The sequence below is a fragment of the Vidua macroura genome, chromosome 1 (assembly GCF_024509145.1).
Source record: "Vidua macroura isolate BioBank_ID:100142 chromosome 1, ASM2450914v1, whole genome shotgun sequence".
NCBI lineage: Eukaryota > Metazoa > Chordata > Aves > Passeriformes > Viduidae > Vidua > Vidua macroura.
The window spans coordinates 26,946,302-26,967,605 of NC_071571.1; the positions used below are offsets into that span (position 1 = coordinate 26,946,302).

The 21,304-nt window shown below is 38.5% G+C and overlaps 1 protein-coding gene across 1 annotated transcript; it reads right to left on the reverse strand.

Moving 5' to 3' along the window:
- Positions 1-13,042: 13,042 nt before the first annotated feature.
- Positions 13,043-17,022, reverse strand: NDUFA4 (NDUFA4 mitochondrial complex associated). Its single transcript, XM_053974379.1, has 4 exons — positions 16,776-17,022; positions 16,080-16,168; positions 15,699-15,759; positions 13,043-13,262 (listed from the first exon to the last, which is right to left on the reverse strand). Exons 1-4 carry the CDS (start codon positions 16,818-16,820, stop codon positions 13,206-13,208), a joined length of 252 nt encoding a protein of 83 aa, XP_053830354.1. The 5' UTR covers positions 16,821-17,022; the 3' UTR covers positions 13,043-13,205.
- Positions 17,023-21,304: the final 4,282 nt, after the last annotated feature.

Consider the following 21,304-nt stretch of genomic DNA (forward strand, 5'->3'; position numbering starts at 1 on the left):
TGAACCTCAGTTAATTGCACATATCCAGGGCCCCAAATGTTGTATACACAGTGTATTCATTGATGGCAATATATGTGTACATATTTTTGCATAGCATTCTAAAAAGGATGTTAACAGAATCCATTCACCATTTTCATAAATGCTATTCCTAATATCAGATGTGAAATTAATAAAGTGAATTCCTTTCACTGATTGGACTGACCTTGTAGGTATTTAGTAGATCCACAAGTCTGAAAATTTTAAGCTGCATAGTGTTTTATTGAGCCACACTAAACTGTGTAAACATATAGTAAACTCAGTGGTGCTAAGGCACACAAAAACTGACCCAGACAGATATGGTTCACAGGATACTCATATAGTCAAGAAACAAATATCAATAAGTTCTGGAAACAAAAAAAAAAAACCAAAATTATTGAGTTCCTTAATAAATTGACTTATATGAATCGGTATTTAGTATCGGTATTAATTTTAGTGCAACTACTATTAAAAAAAGAGCACAGTTATTTTTAGAATCTAAGTATTTCGGTTTGAATCACAGCTAAAACAACACACTTCTGACAATTTTGTAAGTTTGTGTACTAGTGTTATCCTGTGTTGTGTTTTGCCCTATGCATAGTATAAAATGGCATGCTTTAAAATACTGCAATAAATTAACAGAAGTTTAAGTTTAATATTGCCTTAAGTTTATCAGGAACAAGTATACCTAAAATCACTGCTTAATTTTAATTCAATATACAATTCTTGGGGTTTCATTTAAAGGAATAAAAACTCACCATGAAGCTTTCAGATTTTCCATTTCTCTTACAAAGAGAGTCATTGAACAGAAATTTATCGCACTTTTCCCCACCTTGACAGCCCCTGGAAATGGAAAGCAAGCCCTTGAGCCTGGCCAGGTATCCAACAGTTCTGCTTATCATGCAGTTTTCTCCTCAGCTCCCCCTTCCAACAGTGGATAAGGGCAAAGACTATCTGCATGCAATTACATGTCTTATAGTGACTTTGGTTTTATGTACCTTGTTTAAGGTACATAAGGTTAGTGGAAAAATAGTCAACTTCCTATGTCTGTTGGACCCTTGACAAATAATTCTCAGCTTTACCCACAATTTATTAGCTACTCCAGTTTATACTTTGTAAATGGTACAGATACTAGAAGAAATGTTTTGAACATTTTCTTCGCCAGCAGACTTTTTTACAACTTCATATTCAAGGTCTAGGAGTTTTTTCTGTTTCTGCAATAGTAACTGGGTTTCTCTGTAACATAACAATGCAGTTTTGGTTATTGCCTGAACATTTTGTACTCCATTGGATATACTTTACTTTTTCCTCACAGAAGGAGTTGCTTGGGATAAGAAATCTATAGATAGAAAAGGAAATCTATATGAGTTTTGTACAGGACTGTGTAGGGTTGGTGCTGAGCATAACCTCCATGCAAAAGTGCTCTTCACAGTCCCAGTTTCTTAAATAGAACCTCTTTTTATTTCTCTGCAGGTCTAGAAACCTTTTTCAACATCTGTGCTATCAGCTGGATTTTTGTTGTCTGGTAATTAAGAAATTGCTTAAAATTAAGTATAAAATAATAAAATACTCATTTTTCCCTTCCTTCCCCCGCTTCCCCTCACAACACTTGCCTCTATATATAATCTGTTTATTTTTCCTATTCTTTTTACTCACAGTATGTCCACAATGCTGAGTTTAGGGTTGAGGTAATTTTACAATGTTTATCAGTGCCAATGTTAAAATAAATTGGACCAACTTGGTGTTTTCAGCTGTCAGAGTTCAAAAGTGAGAATTATAACCATCCATGCTGGGAACCAGAGATTTGGTGAACTCTAAGCTTTTCTTCAGGCAGAGGAAGCTACACTCGTGCTTGTCAAGGAGATTAAGGAGAAATCTGATTGAGTCTGGAAAACTATTGCTGCAGTGGATTACAAGTTTGATCTTCTCTTTTTTCAGGGATAAACAACCTCAAGGGCTAGGACACTGGCACAGAAAAGCAGATAATATCACTGGCTGTGAAGAAAAAAGTGTGGCCATATGGCAGGCTCAATAAATGAAAGCAAATGAAAGTGAAGCAATCAATTCAATAAAAGAATGGTTGTGTGCTGTTGCACAAAATTGACACTTTTATTTTTGTATTTGTAGATTAATGTGCACTCTTTCTCCAGCTCTTTTCTATCTTATTTATTCAGACTGTATACTCTTTTGGAAAGGTCAGTCTAGTAGTAGGGCTATGCATTGGATCCTGGAGCTGCCATAGTGCAAATGTTTAACATTGAGTTTTTGAATAATAGATTGAATAAACACAGGGATAAAGATTTATAGCTGCTGCTAGAGTGTGGAATTTCTAAAACTGCATAGTGCACTACATAAAAAGGAGGAAAATTAAGGAGAATTTAGCAGCTGACTAAAAATACATGCCCTCTAACTCTTTGATCTCAAGGACCACAAGTGCATTCAAAGAACAATTAACAACTAAAAAAATCATACAAAAATTGAGATTGAGATTGTCAGAACTCGACATTTCCCTCTAGACTGCATGTGTTATTTTTTCTTAAACAGGTCTTATTTGTGAATATAAAAACAATTAAAACCCCCACCAACCAAACAACAGCAACAAAAAGATAATGGTATAAAAGCATGATTTCAAAGTTCTCCTTTGTAATATTTATTATATTCAAAATCTATTGCAAGATAAAACATCACACATACATGTATATATACTATATAGATACTTATTTGCAAAAATAGGGCTATCCTAGAGCAACCAGTAAGTAAAGCAAACCACAGTAACACCCAACAGCATTCATTTCAGTGATAGCACATCTGCACTAAAAGCAGCTTTCTCCCTTCTCAGTGTATGCTTTCTGAGTAAGATCAAGAAAGGATTCTGATGGTTTTAACTCTATCCTAAGGCAAGATGATCACTAAATCAGATAAACTATTAATCTGTTTAAAGCTTGTTACTCCTGTTTTGCCAAGGCTGAGATGATTTGCAGCAAAAAAAGCAGCCAAGACTCTTCATGCCAAGAATCAGACATCTCATGCATGTTTCATGAATGTTTCTCTACTGAAAACTCAATGATTAAGCAAACACTAGTTCAATTTGCAACAGCTTCCACTAATGATTTTTAAACAACTCAGAAAGAAATCTTGGCCCCATTTAAAGCAACAGTAAATTTTACTCTATCCTTTAGCCACAATACAAACCCTTTCAAATTTATGTCATCCCAGTGCACTGAATGTGCTATTTTTGCTACAACTGTTAACCTCCTAAATACCTAGATATATGGCTTTTTACTATTAAGTAAAATCTCCTTAAAATTTGTATAGATTAATCTATGCTTACACCTGCATTGACGGTTCATAGAAAATATTCACTTCAAGAAACTAAGGTTTCATAATAAAGCTTTGCCATTTATAACATAACATCACCACACCCTAAAATTTTGTGTGAAATAGATCAGCTCTGAAGTAAGCACCTTTTATAGCAAAATGAAAAACATTTCCACAGAATAGCAAAATTGTGTCTAAAAGAATGTTCATAAAGAGTCTTCCTTTACTTAAAAAAATCATGAACTTCATGCAAGAATGGATAAATATTAATAAACTCCATCAAGATTTGCTTTTCAAGTATGCTGGAATACCAACATGGAATATTAAAACACGCTAAGAAATAGGTTTATCGCCTGTAATGCATTATGAGCATAATCACTGTCATTGCACCTCACACAACTGGGAGCTCAGTGGAGAGAAGATAAAGAGAAATTTTCCTTTCCAGGCAATAAAATGGCAAGAGAGCTGCTCACAAACAGCCACTGGGTGAGTGCAGTAGCCTTTGCTGCTGTAATGATGCACAGATGTAGGTGCAGCTGGAAGGGCTTGAAGGGCTGGCGCAGCACAGTGCTCAGTGGACCACTTCCAGCCCCGGCAACACAGAGCTCAGCCAAGAAATCCTGCCTTCTGCTTCCCCAACATGAGGGACTCTCCTTTAAGGACTGATGACCCTGTAGAGATTCAGCTGCAAAAGGACACACCATGCTCATGGAAGTAGAGAAGACCATATGTCATTTAATTATCACAGGGTATGTAAGCTCTTTAGTGGCTGTGTGAATGTCACTATATTAATTAATGTGGAACATATCACCTGAAAGGCAAATATTGAAAAATATTTCATGTGTGTGTTCTATATCTCTATATAAAACATGCATTGTGTACATATATGTGCACATTTTGGTAGAAAGTACTTATACTCACAGCTGTACAAAAAAAAAATCACTTACTTCTTATGAATGTTCTTTGTCCTGTTTACATTTTGTAGTTTGCAAGCACAAAAACACAGAATTCCCATGGTTCTTTTTTCATGAAATGGTCTAAGTCCCTCAGTCTTGCCCTTTAAAATCATAAAGTATATTCCAGATCACATAAATTCACAAGACAGAGGGCAGTGCTGCACTGCAGTAATTGAGATGGCTCTCAGAAAGCCTGGACACCAGCAGCCATGGCCTTACAGCAGTGTGAGGTACCTCTGCTGGCTTGAACAGATGCCATATGCTGTGGCTCGACTGCTACTAGCATGAAAAACAGGCTTGTTTGCCCAAAGTCACACTGCTGTGGGGCACAGGAGTTTGCTGAACAAGTTTCTTAAGGCTTAGGGTGTACTTGAAAGCAAGCTGTGTGGTCCTTTAATTGACAGCATTAGCCAGAACATCCAAGTACACCTCTCACTAGAAATCACAAGTTAATTTTTCTTCTCTGTTGGAAGTTGCATGCATTAATTAGTCCTAAGAAAATTAATATAGTGAAGATTGCTTAAAAATGCATGGTTTATTTGGTTTAGGAGACAGAGATAAAATGCAAAATAGTATGCATTCTAAGGAATTAAAGTCACTGAGACAAAAAATTATGTGACAACTGAACTTGCTAACGTTAAATGTATTTGTGTGCCTGTACAAAATAGTAAATATATGAAGTAGCTCTAAGAGTCCTCTTTGACATCCTGGATTTGTAAAGCAGCTTTTATGAACAATCTCTACCTATCATGGGTTTAACCCCGGCTGGCAACCAAGTTCCACATCTCTCTCATTTTCCCTCGGTGGGATGGGAGAGAGAACCAGAAGAGTGAAAACAAAAAAAACCTCATAGGTTGAGATACAGACAGCTTAATAGGTAGAACAGAAGTCACAAAGAAGGAATTAATTCACTGCTTCCTTGGGCAGGTAGGTATTCAACCATGCCACGAGAGCTGGGCTCCAGCACACCTGGAGTAATTGTTATTACTTGGGAAGATAAACACTATCATTCTGAACATTCCACTCTTTCTTCTTCTTCCCAAGCCTTACATGCTGGGTGTGATGCTATATGGTGTCAAATAGTCCTTTGGTCAGTTCAGATCAGGTATCCCAGCTCTGTCCCCTCCCAATTACTTGTGCACGCTCAGCTTGCTGGTGGGATGAGGAGCAGGAAAGGCCTTGACTGAGCAAGCCCTGCTCAGCCACAGCTAAAACATCCTTATCAATATAGTTTTCAGCACAGATCCAACACACAGCTTCATACTAGCTACTATGAAGAAAATTGACTGTATCACCACCAAACCCTACTGAAAATCCAGTCCTAAAGGGAAATGCTGATCTCATTGTAAACAATCAAAAAATTTCATTTGACTACAGTGACATATGAAAATGTCATCATGGACATGCCTTCCTTCCTCACGGAACCTAAAATAGTCAAGAGGCTCTTAATACAAAGCCTGCTGTAGCTGATGGGGAACTGTCTTTTAATTTCAACAGGTACCTCGTGCAATAATACAAAATCTGGTTTGAGACAAGTAACACCATATGCGTCCCTTCTGGATCTACAAAGACTTCTACTTGGTATTAGCAGTCTTTCAGTAGAAAACAAAACAATACAAGATACAAATACTTTTGTGTCCTTTACCATTTTTAAGTTGAATATTTACTATGTTCTTTCTGTATATGGCACTAAATTTATTTCGTTTTATACTACCAAATAACATGTACAATCTTGAAAGAGGTGACAATGTTTTATCTATTTAATATACAGTGATATTGTTCTGCCCACAATATGAGATCTCTTCTTTTTCAGAGAGATCAGGCTTCCATCAGATCATCCATTTGTTGGTAAATATTCTGGTGTCAAGTGAGTTTTGTATTGAAAATTCTAAAAAGTTTTACTTGGATCACTTAACTTTTCTGCTTACTCAGAAATTTGTGACACAGCTGTAATGAGATGTTGATGGAGAAAGGTGCTATTTCTTTTTAATGCAAAAGTAGCCAGTGATTCCAGCTTGTCAGGAAATAGCATAGCCTCACAGAAGGAAAGCTCACGACAAGAGGAAGATATATGAGTAAAGTGGATTTCTCAGGGTAGTAAGCAGAAACCCTGGCTATCTAGCTGAGGAGAAGATGAGAGAATAAAGACTGAAGAGAAGAAAAATGGAGACCTTAAGCAATATACCTATACACATTCATATACTGCTGTCGCTGAGCTTTTCTCATTTTCAATAAATGCAACATACAAACAAAAAAATCCATCCAATTTTCTATGTCAGAATTCATGTACAAAAACATTTCCCTGTGACAATAATTTGTAATGGAGAAATTCATTATACTTCTATTGCACATTTTACATCCTCTGCTTTCCTATGCCTGAGTGAGTAGGGTGCTTGTTTCTGTCTCTCCATTCTCCTTGCTTTGGATGTAACAAATCTCTCTTTCTAGGGTCTCCAAAAGCTCATTCTTCTTTCACATAAAAGTTCTCTGTAATGACTGAGAAACAGTAAAACACATCCAAATAGAATTTCAGATACACTACTGGACTGTTTATTTTGCATTTGATGTGCACACAGGTAGATAATGGAATATTAAGCTTCATTCAGAAGAGCTCCACTGTTCCTGAAGCAGACTGTTGAAGCTCCATGAGGCAGTAAATGCAGCTACATGACTCATCCAACTGCTGGGGCAAGCACCTACACTTCAGGATTAGGAGGTCTACTGCTAGGAACAATATAAATCATGTCTACTGCCTGACCACTGCATACTGTGCTCTGTGGTCGAAACAGTTATTTGGCAAAATACTCTAAATTTGAGGATCTCATTTTAACTTTGCCCATGGTTCTCTATGCATTATCAGCCCAAATGCAGGTTAATAAATTGTAGAATTTGTAAAAACTCAACTCTGCTCCAGCTACCAGGCCAGCTGTGAAAGATTTGCTTTGATATGGGAAACAGAAAAGGCTTGAGTCACCTTTTTTATCCTCATTCTGTAAACACTGCTTGGCAGTTTAGATCACTTTTAAGTACTCAGCTGTTGTAGTCTGGGCCATTAGTCAACTCCTGACCTTATTCCCCTCTGCCAGGGATTGACAAAGGCAAACAATTGCCAGGGACCTGGGTAAAAAGGAGGTCAGGTAGCCGTTCTTCAGAATCCACCCATCCATTCGTGAAAAAGAGTACTTTCATATTTAGGTGTTGTGCCACCAGCATAAAACAGCTCCTGGAAATTTTATCTCTCCTTATTTTGGGGAGAGTCATACTCAACTGCCTGCTTTGCTACGCTTCATTACAGAAAAAGTGAGAGGGTGTCTGTTCCAATGCTTTGAGTAACAATCTGCTGAAAAACTCTCTCTGGTGATGCAGGTTTTAATTTTCATACATAAAAATAAAATTAGATTTAAGATGAAAGATCTTCTGAAACCCTTTTCCATTTGAAAGCGTAAGACAAGTTTTGTTCAGAAACAATAACATAGGTTGAGACATAAAATACTTTGAGCTTAAACTAATATAAATGGTTACTGAGAATTAAGTAATTATAAGAAAGCATAAACTACAATACATACAGTTCAGACACAGTTCACATGTTTATTTTACATTGTTGGAACAATGTATTTTACATTGTTGGAACATTGTTGGAACAAGTAATTTTAGAAACTGTGCTTCTATGAGGCAATGCAGAAAGAAAGAACGTTATTTTCAAAATGACCCATAAAATTGTTTTTTATTTTTATTTCACACTATGGCACTAATACAAACTTGTCATTAGTAATCTAAATTCGAAGACAGTGCGCCAGACCTTCTTCTGCAGTTATTCTGCTACTGCTTTATTATTTTGTGCAGTAATTTAAATCCATTGGAATATCATGCTTTTGTCTTTACTCTCAGCCTAATTCTCACTGCATCCTAATAGGCCAAGCAGTCATGGTTGGTGTAATAAACAACTTCTGCATTGCCAAATGTATGCAGAAATTGAAGGACATAAACTAAGAAAGCTCCTGCACTAAATCCAAGAACTTACTGTAATTAATGTAAAACCTGATGCAGCTCCATCTGTCTATTCCATCACATGTCTGTTGCTCTTTTTTTTCCTCCTGGAATACTTCCTGAACTTACCTGGGCTTTTATAAAGACTTTCACAAGAAAATTAAAAAAAAAAAAAAGCTTCAATGATCCTTGGTAATTTTAAGCACATTATCTTTATTGCTGGGCTGAAATTTTCTCCCTTAATCTTCAAAAAAAGTTAGGAAGTTAAATTTGTTTGACTTAACGTGAAGATAACATCTGAAATAAATCATCATGGAACTAGAGCAGGAAGTTTGAAACTGGGATGAAATTCCACTTTCTTTGTGTTAATAACGAGTTCTATCTTCTTGGTCTCAGTGTAGGGGGGAAAAAAAGCTACTGAGTACTGAGGAAATCTTATTAGATTCAACCCTATTTTTAAACAGCTGGGATCAAAATCTTCATTCAGATACACTGGTGCCACTCCATTAAATTCCAGCAGTGGCACCACTGGTAGAAAAAGAAAGGCACTCAAATTTTTCACCATTAAGTAATCTGTTTTCATTACCTTCTCAGCAGTTTGTTTCATTTGCCTGCAGTAGAGAAACTAAAATTAGAAAACATTTCATGTTCATAGTTAGTTTGCTTCCAATGTGAAAAAAACAAGTCTATAAATTTGTCTATTGGATTATGGCTTGTGCAGTTCTCTTGTAAAGTTGTCTTTACATTATAGTGATGAACTGTAAATGGTGTAGTGCATTATTTTGTCCAAAGTAATTCAAATTAATGACCCTAGAAATATTATTTTAGGTGACTGTTATAAAGCATTGACAATACCCATGAATATTACCAGCAGAATTTCTTTTCTTCTTTGTAATATATGCATTGCCATGTGTTAATAAACTATTTTCTGATCATCTTCAGAACTTGCTGTCTCTTGCAGGAGTTCCACTTGCCAGTCTTGTGTCAATTCTAGTAGCAAATGAATGTCAGGTGAATGCTGATAGTAAACTATCAAGAGTTTGAATACATTTTTCTTGCCTTTACTTGCATACTCATGTTCACATTTCACATTACCTAAAGCATCACTGATTCTGACTGAAAACAGAAAAGAAAATTGAAATCTGGTGACCTCCTAGCTTCTTCACCTTGTAACTGTAAGAATTATGTAAGTTTAGAAAGTCTAAACATTACTTTATTTTTTCATTTAAATTAAACTTTCAAAAAGGAGAAAAACAAAAAATGCAAATTATTTTTCTAGTTCAGATAAACATTATTCTGGATGCTAAAAATGGATTTGCTTCTCAAGAACGGAAGAGGTTTGTATCTTCTTGCACTGTACTGGCTCATGTCATCCTTACTTAGAAAGTGTTAAGCCTGACCAACCACAGATACTAGCACTTTGAAATTCTTGGAAAAAAGCTCCAAACCCAACAAATTTCTTCCAAACTTTACAGCACCAGAATCAGCACACATTTGAGAAATATGCCATCATTGCAGTGTCCAGAGACAGTCTTAAGAAGGTTAAAGATCAGAGAAGGATATTAAATTATTTGAGCTTCACAGAAACTTCTCATGGCTAAATACTGATGTCAAGACCACTTCTAAGGAAAAGTGAATGGATCACAAGAACATCAAGTCAACCAACTTCTGGATTCAAGAGAGAGGACTGAAGAGTAAGTTTCCTATTAAGTAATATTAAAAAACCCTACTGTGGCAACAATGCTAGTGAACACCTCTTTTCTGTAGTTGTAACAGACCTGTTGTGCTTCACTTTGTACTGAAGAAATGGTTCTACAGCTCATCCAGTTGCATCCATAGAAACAATAACTCAGTCTGCACTTGCACATCTCTAATTTTTTTCAATTAGCTCATTCAAAATACATTTCTAAAATTCCGGTAATAACCTCTCAAACTTTCTTCCTGACAAAGTATTACTAGCGAATCAGCATTTAACATACATTTCTTTATTTTAAAGGTCATTCAATAGTCATGCACCAAACTAACTTTAAAGGCAAGGCAGAGGTTGAAAACAGATCTGAAATGTATTCTTCAGATGACATTTGCCTATAAATCCCACAAGAAGTTTAAATTATTCTTTTAATATCAGGCAAACCCTTCTAATTTCTTAGAGGCAGCTAGATATTTTATACCCACAAGGAGCTTTCCTTACTGCAGGCAAGTAAAAAAAAATTGAACATGCTGTATAGAATATGTGTTCATGTGCCAGAACAACAGAAACCTGTAAATCTTTCTATCCTGGATGGGCAGAATTAATTTCAGATTTAATCACCCTGCTGCATAATCAGGTACACTGATAAGGAGGCACAGAATAACTCTGTTAACAGAAATCTGATGCAAGCACAAGGCTGTAGCATGCACAATGCTTTAATGCAAAAATAAGAGAGGACTCTTCTGTATGTGGCTCATGAAAAGGACATGAAGACCAGGTCCACACTCACCATTCCAAAAAAATGTGCCACAAACAAAATCAAGTGGCTGTATCCATCTCAGTTGAAATCTAAGCAGAATATCAGCCTTTTTCAGAAACACAACATCTGCTCAAACAAAATTACAAGACATGGCATTAATGAAGGATTTCACTTTTCCTACTAATGATGGGATTTCATTGTTTCATAAAAGTTAATAGCCAAAAGTAAATATAAGATGTAATCCTAAGAATCCAAACTGCAGTCACTTCTTCATGCTGCCTTCAGGGAATTTTATCTTTGGCTTCATGAAGAAAGAAGTAAGTGATTGTTTTAAAGAAGCAGCTCTAAAGATCCTTGAATATTTTAATACGGATAAAGTATTGCCAAGCTGGCTTTCTTTCAGCAATACCCTACAAAAAGGGAGGGAGGGAGGGAGGGAAGGAAGGAAGGAAGGAATTTCGGAAGGAATTTCGGAAGGAAGGAAGGAATTTCAGAAGGAAGGAAGGAATTTCGGAAGGAATTTCGGAAGGAAGGAAGGAAGGAAGGGAGGGAGGGAGGGAGGGAGGGAGGAAGGGAGGAAGGAAGGGAGGAAGGGAGGAAGGGAGGTTCTTATGATATTTATTACTTTTAAGTTTGGTAAATAATGATGACTATTGCCCACTACATTTAACATAGGATAGAAGAATATCACTAAAAGAAAAAGGAGAAGGTGTCCCCTCAGGACAATAACTTCTAGAATAATTAAACTTAGGAAATCTTACGTTTTAGGTATTTTTAGGAGCAAGTATGCTGTAATGGGCAAAGACAAGTAACATTGAATAAATTGCCTTTTGTTTTCTAGTCTATCTGTATTTAAATATTTAAATAGCTTAAGCACTTTTTAAATATATTTGAAATATACATTGAAGTGCCTTTATTAAGACATGAGCCTATGCTTTTGTCAGCTGTGCACAAAAGGAATAACCCTGTCTCACCTACAAATCGGGTTTACTTCCTGGATATTGGTCTTTTTTAATGTCCAGAGAATCTGTATTTGAAGAGATAAAATTCAAATGAACTGCCAGCTACCAAGTTATAAAACACAGTTCTGTTTTTACACAACATACTTTCAAAATTGAACAGAGGTGTTGGAACAGTTCTATTTGGATCCAGAGAGGAACCATTCGCCAAGGACACCTACAGGCTTTGCCCACCACTGTAATTATGTCTCATGTCATAATACACATTTTCTTATTCAGACTTCATGAGAGCCTCTCAAGCAAATGAAAATTATGAGTGAATCCACCAGTTCAGTACATAATAAAAGGATAATCTGAACTTCTACCAAATAAACAACGTAATTTTACCTACAAGGCTGTTCCATATAAAATATGTAGTCTTTGTAAATATCCATTATTTTCCAATTACCACAGAATAATTTTCTTCTGCAAGTTCTTGCTGCTTGATTTGACTTTATTACTTGTAGTAGTTGCTATAGTTATCTACATTCTTGGAGTCAACTTTAAGCAGAGAGTATCAAGATAAGAACAGCTGTACTCTGTCAGATAGCCCAGAATTAATACTCCTTATCCAAAGAAGTGCCAGATGTTCACAGTAAAGCACAAAGAACCTACCGTAAGTTACAGACTTGTGAAGATATTTTCTTTTAGTCTTCCCATAGCAAGACTAAGTCAATAGCAATACTCAGCCAAGTACTAAAGTGTAAGATTTTGCCATTTCTAAAACGTATTTTTGTTCTTACATAAATAGCTAGTTATTTCCCAAAACCTGTACCCTCTTCTGCTATGTGCTTCCCTTCCTTAAATCTGTGATCCACAGGAAATCTTGACAATGTTTATAGAATTTAATTTTTTTAATATTGAAAGTTGTCTTTCTGTTTATTAAAAAAAACCTGCTTAACTTGAAGAGAAAAAAGAAAGAAAAGAAAGAAAACCTTTTGGAGAGCTCAGTCTGTTTTTTTCCTTCCCTCCAGCAACATATGGCAACATCTGCTCCCTCCCTGATGGATAACGACTTGTTGGCATTGACTTTTCTGCAATCAAAACTTCTTAAAGTGACAAGTAGATAAATTCAGGTATATTAAAAAAATATATATGCATACATATAAATACTTGCTTTCAAGTTTTTGAAGTTTGGTATAACTGCATGAGCATGCAGTTATTTTTCTGAGATCAACACACTGAGCATAAGGCCCATCACAACAACTTTGCTTTCTTGTCGAGTAAACATGAATTGGCTTTTGCTTATTGACAAACCATACAGCAGAAACTGTTAATAGGAGGATATTGTCATTTTGCAAAATGAAAAAGCAGACACTTCAAGTTTTAAATGTTTATTAAGCCTCGTCAAAACAGTTTCAAACACATAACCTGGTGCCGTGTGAGGCAAATTTAATTATTTCCTGGATGATTAAGCATGACACTTGTGCGAACAGCTTCCGGAAGACCTTTCTGTGCAGCTTATGGACATTACTGTGTTTTTAGAAATCAGGACGGTCCTTTTTGAGTCTACTGTAGTCCATATTAACCGAGAACAACTAGGAAAGAGAAGGAAAAGAATATTAATTAAGAAGCTTGACTACACATTTTCCCTGGTATTTATTAAAAATATGCATCATTGAACTTACGCCAGGAAACTGAAATAATATTTTGAGTCTGTGAACTGGGCACTAATAAATAAATAAATAAAAATTTTTGATAAACAGTAACTTTTTAATATTAATTCTACACCCAGTATTAGAAGTTCTGCATTTAAAATGAGTGGTCATGTCTTCCACTAAAGAAAACCAACAGTGTCTCTTCTTAACTCCCAGAATTAGAAGTCCATTCAGAGGAACTTTTTACTTTTTACTGATGAGTTTATCCATTTTGCTCAAAATTGATGGCTCCTGAATACTGAAGGCAAAAGCCAGCTTGCCATGTGGCACAAAGCACAGTGTCTGTGAACAGACAGTGGCACAAAAGAACATTTAGAGCAGTGCTACAAAAGCCAAGTTTGGTTTAGGTAGCTGCATCTAGAACTGCAAAGGATGACAAGGAGGAATTGAAGTCAGAACAGATCCTCTCACATGCTCAGTTTTTACTATTATAATTGGATCCTGTTACAAGCAATCCAGAACAACCCAAAAAGTGATGGAAGACAATGAGTTTACACACTAACTGCATATTTTGGCATCCCAGCCTGACTTGACACCAAGCATGTGATAGTAAATTTTTCTTAAAAAACCAAAAAGATTAAAAGCACATAACTATCAGTTTGATTATTTTTAGTTACATCCAATTTTTAACTTTTTTAGCTTTCTTAAAGAAAACACAACAGCCTACAGCACATTCAAATTACATCTTTCTCTGCAACTCCGACAGTAATGCTCAGGTTGTCAACTCTTTTCTTTGGAAAAAGACTGAGGAAGTTAATAGGACAAAGAGAAGTTTACAATAGAAAAAAAAAATCCCATCAAGAGCTAAGACTTGTACAACAAGAACTTTTTACTAAAGAGTCATCCTCAAATTAGAATGTATGTCCTTTTCATTTCCCACAAGGCAGATTTGGAAAAAATGTCCCCAATGATTCTCACACCCAAATATGGCAAACCCTGAGGCTGTGTTTGCATGTTAAGGCAGAAGGGGAATGCTACACAAGTCATGCACTCTTTAAAAGAATTTGTGCCGTGCACTATGCAGGATTTGCTGAGTTTGGGTATTTACAAACCAGCAACATTCCAGAACTGGCAATGAAAACAAAGAATGAAATGTTCTTCTTGGACTTTTAAGGGAACCACAACCTATTTTATTTTGGAAGTGTGGGTTTTTTCTACTTATTTCAATGATTGGATAGTAGTATATGGTACCAAACCAGATACTAGCTTTGAAAACACAGTAGGTTTGCTTTTTTTGTAGCTTGAAAATAATCTTAAAATATGCTTAACAGCAATCTACTAAAATAGCACTTCTGTAATAGCATGATTAAAACATGATTCATGTCCAGAGAAGGACAATGAAGCTGATGAAGGGTATAGAGAGTAAGTCATATGAGAAGCGTCTGAGGGAGCTATTGTTCAGCCTGGAGAACAGGAAGCTCAGGGGAGGCCGTCACTCTCTACAACTCCCTGAAAAGAGGATGTAGCCAGGCTGGCCTCTTCTCCCAGGTAACCAGCAACAGGACAAGAGGACACAACCTCAAGCTGCATCAGGGGACGTTCACATTGGACCTCAGGAAGAATTTCTTCACTGTAAGGATTGCCACAGATTGAAACAGATTGTCGTGCGTGGGGATGGAGTCACCATCTCTGGAAGTGTGGAAGAAATGACTGGACATGGCACTTAGTGCTATGGTCTAATTGACAACATGGTGTTCAGTCGAAGGCTGAACTCAATCTTGGCAGTCTTTTCCAACACAAACGAGTCTTCAATTTTAGGACTCCTGAAAACTACCAAATGTTTTAGATATCTTTGCATGCTTCCTCATTAGTTCAATGAAATTAGTTGAATATCAGCTAAAGAACATTTCTATTGTATCCAGTTATTTATAATATTGTTTTGTTTTCAAAAAGTCAACTGCAGACCTGAAATCATGTTTACATTAAACACTGACATTTTCCTGCTTCTCATGAGAAAAGGCCAACAGCTTAGAGCTTAGTTCAGATCTTCTGGGGTTTTGTCCTTCTCCCTGTAGTTTATTTCTGAGTACTATGAGCCAGTAAATTCTTCCTCTCACTTAGAGTTGCTCTTTTCCTTACAGTGCAATAAATACGACTGCTTTCACACAGACTCTTTTCACCCCATTATCAACCACCATTAGGAGAGTTTTAAACCTCAAACTCAGCCATCTCTGCTCAGAGCTCTAGAGACAATCAAATGCTGCACAAAAGGAATACATCATTCATCCAACTACTTTCCCATATAATCAAACATCCTAAAGCAGTAGGCTACACCTCTAATATGATGTTTCCTAAAATCTGTATTTCTCATTTTACCTTGTACTGGTCATTGGGAGCCATTTTGTTCCAAGGTTCTGGGTTATTTTTCTTGTCCCAGCTATTGAGAGAAATGCAAGATGTGAGAGAATATTAACACTATCTTCAAAATTAAAAAAAAAAAAAAAAAAAAAAAAGTACTGTGGTTATTATTGAGTAATCCATCCAAGCAAGTTTCCACAGAAAAAGACACTATCCTTTGTCAGCAGTCTCTAAATATCATGGTAAACAAAGAGATCTCCAAATCAAGGAAAGCTTCACACACCTAGTGTCAGGTGATACTGGATGAAGACATTAAGGCCTCCAGAAACATAAAAACCAAGGCAATGGAGTTTAACATATGCAGCAAGAGGACTGGCACAGGGATTACTGAATACATACCTAACATCAGGGTTGAACATTGCCAAACGCATAAGATACAGGCTTGCACCAACACCTCCAGATCCAATGATCACAAACAGAGGGATCAACTGGAATAACAATACAAAAAATTAAATATCATCCTGCAATACAACAAATCAGTACTGATACATAACACTTCTGATGTCAGCTATGGCAAGCCAAAGAACAATCTTTGCCTTTACAAACATGTGGCCGTCTAAACCCCTGGCGTAAGTTCCATGTTCGTGGGATATCCCTGGAATCATTGAGAAACTAGCAGCTATAGAAAGACAGGTATGAAAAAAATAGTCCTGCATCCAGAGACCAAAACCAAACCAAAAATTCCGTTACGTCGCGTTTCTGCGACAGACAACCGTCCCTTCACTGCCAAAACGGGGCCCCTACCGTCTGTACTCGGATTACAAAACCAGAAACATGGGAGGGCTAGCGTGGGGGTAAACTGGTGGGCAAGAAAAACGGAAGGGCCACCTACAGCCCTGCAGCATGAGCAAGGCCGCAGAAACCGGAGGGAAAAAGGGACCTGGTCGTGTCTGCTCGACCAGCTCCGGGCGGTCCAGGGGCCCAGCACGGACAGGAATGCCAAGAGACGGATGGGAGAGGAGGAGGCGACCGGGACACCGAGCGACGGCAGAGAAGGGCGGGTGCAGGGCCGGGTACTCGGGCTCAGGTACTCACGGCCGGGTGCTTCTTTGCGTGGGTGAGGATGGTTTGTAGCACCATGGCGGCGGTGCCGGGGTGGTGATGATTTGGTGGCGGCGAGTGCAGGCGAAGATCTCTCTCCCTGCAGGCTCCGCAGCGCTGCCTCCCCCTTCAGCCGCCGAGCCCCAATGTCACCGAGGCCCCCGCCGCGGCAGGTGCCGCCGCCGCAGCCCGGATGTAGCAGCTCTGGCGTTCGCCTGCTCGCCCTCCGCCGCCCCGCGCCGGCCGCTGCCCCGTCGCGCCGCCCCGCGCCAGCCCCGCCACGCTCCCCGGCCTGCGTGAGCCCCGCGTTAGCGCGGCCCCGTCTCGCCGGCCGCGCCGGCACCGCGGGTGGCCGCAGGCACAGCCCCGGGCACCCCGGGCAGCCGGGCAGCGCCGCCCCACCTTGGCCCCTGCCGCACGGGCAGCGCCTGCGCCCGGGCAGCGCCTGCGCTCCGGCTGCCCGCGGCGGGCAGGGTCCGGGAGCCGCGGTCTCCCGGCGCGGAGCATCGCCAGCCTGCCGCCCCTATCACAGAACGGGCCGGGTTGGAAGGGACCTCAGTGGGTCATCTGGTGCAACCTCCCTGCCCTAGAGCACATGGCACAAGATTGCAGCTCGACGGTTCTGGAATATTTCTCGTGAAAGAGACTCCACAACCACTCTGGACAGTCTATTCCAGTGTGCGGTCACCTGTACAGTAAAGAAGTTTTTTCTCGCATTCATGTGGAACTTCCTGTGCATCAGTTTCTTCCCGTCGCTTTACGTCCCATTGCTTGGCACTACCAAGGAGAGCCTGGCTCCATCCTCTTGATATCCGTTATGGATATCAATTAAGTTCCCTTTCAGTCATTCCATTTTGAGGCTGAACAGGCCCAGCTCTCCCAGCCTTTCCTCTTAAGAGAGGTGCTCCCCTAATTGTCCTCATTAACCCTCCACAGGACCCATTCCAGGAGCTACCTGTCTTTTACTGAGGAGCCCAGAACTGGACACAGCATTCCAGGTGCAGCCTTCACCAGGGCTGAATAGAGGGGCAGGATCATCTCCTCAACCTGCTGGCAATGCTCTTCCTAATGCACCCCAGGATACCGCTGGTCTCCTTAGCCACATGGGCACTCTGCTGCCTCAGGGACAGCTTGCTGTCCACCAGGACTTTTCTTGGTGCTGCCCTCACATCGCGCAAGAGCTGCTGCCTCAGAGGCACGGGGCAGAGCCCACCGCGGCCTTGCCGAGAGGCGCCTGCCTGCTCCCTGTGGCATCGGGACCGCTGGGAAGGTGTGTGGCAGCCGTGGCAGCTGCTGCAGGAAAACCAGGGAGCAACCAAAGGCTAGATGGATAGCCAGAAACCATGTGGGGCTGTTCAGCAAAGCTCTGCTCAGACTGAAAGAGTCTGCTTCCTTATGCACAACCAATGTATGGCTAAGTGAGAAAATTTGGAGACTACATGTATCCTGTTTCTACACTACTAAGGGAAGAGCATCAGAGGTGCATTATTTCCACTAGGCTATGTCTTAGGCACATATTTTTAGGAAAGACATCATGATTTTTATATGCTTTTCAGTATATTTTTTTCCACAATGATTTATACACAATAAAGGATGGGGCAAAAACATAATAGCCAAGAATCAAATACTTAAAATGAAATTAATTGTGGTCCCTGTTCCTGCTTACTTTCTAGGTTCAAAATAGCAAATGAAAACAACTGGTGTTTGTATTTAAAATATAGTTTGTTTTAAGTTATATAATCTGCCAAAACTTCGGATGCAGAAATACAGGCCCCACACAACTTTCATCCAACTGGATGGCTTGACTGTGACCAGAAGACTGCAAGAAATTACTGGAATGGTCCCCCTAAAAACTACGTTGATCCAGTGCCCTTTTATAGATAATCTCTTTCATGCAATTGCATTCATAAATGGTATTTTCCTGTAAGCTGCTCTTGTGTTTGATTTACAAAACTATCTGGACACCATAAATAAAATATGAGTTTAATGGACCAATAGAAATTCAAAATCTTCACTAAAAATGTAAGCAGGACTGGTACCTGAAACTATTTTTAACTAGATGCTGCTTCAACTATTCAGCAGCAGCTTACTGGAGATAAATTAAAGCTGCTTCTGTTTCTAATTCCTGTAATAGTCTCAAGGCTTTTGATCTTTCATCTTCATACAGAAGGCTTAAGTATGCTTTTTTAGTTTCTGCTATGGAGTAAAGAGAAACATGCTTGAACAATAGTTGAGGACCGTTCCGTGTAATTTCTTTTACATATGTTGGAGAAGAAATCGATAGTTCTTATGAGTCGTCTGCTCTGATGTTCAAAACTTAAGCTAACCTTTGGTTAATCTTTTGTTTGCACATAGTTTTAGCAAAATGTACTCACATCTCAGATTTTTATTTTGGTTTGGTTTTGTTTGTTTGCTTGTTTGGGTTTTTTTGTTTTGTTTTGGTTATTGTTAAATGCTGGGAATCTATACCATCTGAGACAAGTCCTGGACTTCCAGGTCTGGCATGACAGAGTGACACTAATAAAAGCTATAATCTTTCATCAGCTATTGGCTAATGATTTATAAAAATTTGATCAGAGTTTGCTCTTTGATTAAAGCTGTTCTCCTTTGCCATAAAATAATAGTTTGGTCTTGACAGCCCTTTCCAGGATGTATTGCTGCTTAGGAGAAACTGCTGCAGCTGCCACAGGAGTGACTCAAGCAGACAATCTGGGAACAGAGCAAAGTGCTTACAGGCAGCTTCTGAAATGTAGAAATATACACACACAGACACACACATACACGCATACACAAAGTATAACCGACTGTGCAACAGGAATGATACATGAGATCTTACATTCCATACACATTCCATATATTAAATAAAACAATATAGTAATAATAAAGAAACACGAAAACTATTCGTGTTTATAAAGTATTGTCTTATTGCAGTGGGACTATCTGCAAAAGCTGTGCCAACAAAGGATTACACAGTTAGAAAAGAATAAATAGATTTTGTATTCTAATTTATTTTTCTGGATTTTTTAATGCCATGGAGAAAGTCAGTATTTTAATGGAGTCACAATTTATAGAAAGAATAAGGCTCCCAAATCTAACAGTTTTAATAAGCCAAAACTTGTTCTCATTTACAACTGTGATAGCGCCTTTAGAGGATAGGATGAGACATAATTCTGATCAAGCTATTTTCCACAAACCTAGGCTGCAGAAAAATCTCATCTGTCTGCCACTAACAAGAGCTGTATGCTTTTGTTTTCTTTATGGACAGGGTAACAAGGGATTCTTGTGATTTATGAAAGGGAGAGATAATGCTATTTTTAAAGTAAGGATGTTATTCATGTCCATTATTTGCCTCTCTTTTCTGCTGTAGTGTTTAGAAGGTTAGTAGTAGTAGAAGTAGGAAGGATTTTGCAAAGTAGAAAGGATTACTGTATAGAAATTGCAAAAGAATGTTTTTCAGGTAGTTGAGAAATCCAGTATGTTTTATGCATTGCAGCAAGAAGAGATACAGCATTCCAGCTGCTAATACTGATGACAGAATTATTATTGATTACTTTAGGAGTCTTTGGATCATGTTGTAGATCCTTGCAGTGTTGGGTAACACAGAGCCATCCGAAAAGGATGGGTGCAGAGTGTGTTTCCATGTGTTTCAGTGAATGACAATGCACAGTACATTCCACAGAAGTTTAGAAAGGCAAAAGTTAGGAGTTTAGTTTAAGCAAGTTGTGCTTCTGAAATCAGTAGAAAGATATGGGTGGTTCCCAGAAGCAATCTAAGGTAGAACTAGGTTAAATCACTCTTTCATGATATTTGGCCTTTGCCAAAATCACTGGAGGTAAAAGCTGATGCACAGGGATAGACTTCAGTTGCATTTGAAAAGGTGTTTCTGGGTAAAGCTCATGCTTACATTACCCTTCAGAGCAAGCCCAAGATATCTGCAGTATCCTGAAATGAACCTGGGAAGACTCGGAGTGCTTCTGCAGAACATCTAATAATACCTGTTTCTTGCTATTTTCACGTGGTTCATGCTGTGCAAAAACATTAGTTTTGGGGTTCCTCCTATGAGGGCTATGACATCACTGCAACGGCTGATGAGTTTTGTAAGTGGCCTGATTTTGCAGGCATGGCATATAACTGGGGATAAGCAATTGGTATGTTAGCAATGGTATAAACCTTTTTGTGGCTTTGCCAGATGAAGTATAATTTGGACATAAACAAAATTGGCATGGGAGGGCAGTGACAAGTTCTTGTAAAGAAACTCTAACCATTGTACTTTTTCAATATCTCAAATTATCACATTTTTTTGAATCATTAGTACTTTATGCAAATAATTTCTAGCATAGCGAAACAAGAAATCCAGTTTATCTCTGGGTAAATAAAAAATAAATATGCTGTACTCTCTCTATTAGGGAGAAGGGAGATAGACCATGTTTCAGCCTGGATGCAGATTAAAGTGCTGCATCCACACGTTTTGAAGGATGACATTTTTTGTCTATGCCTTTGTCTAGATTAGTATAAAACTCAAT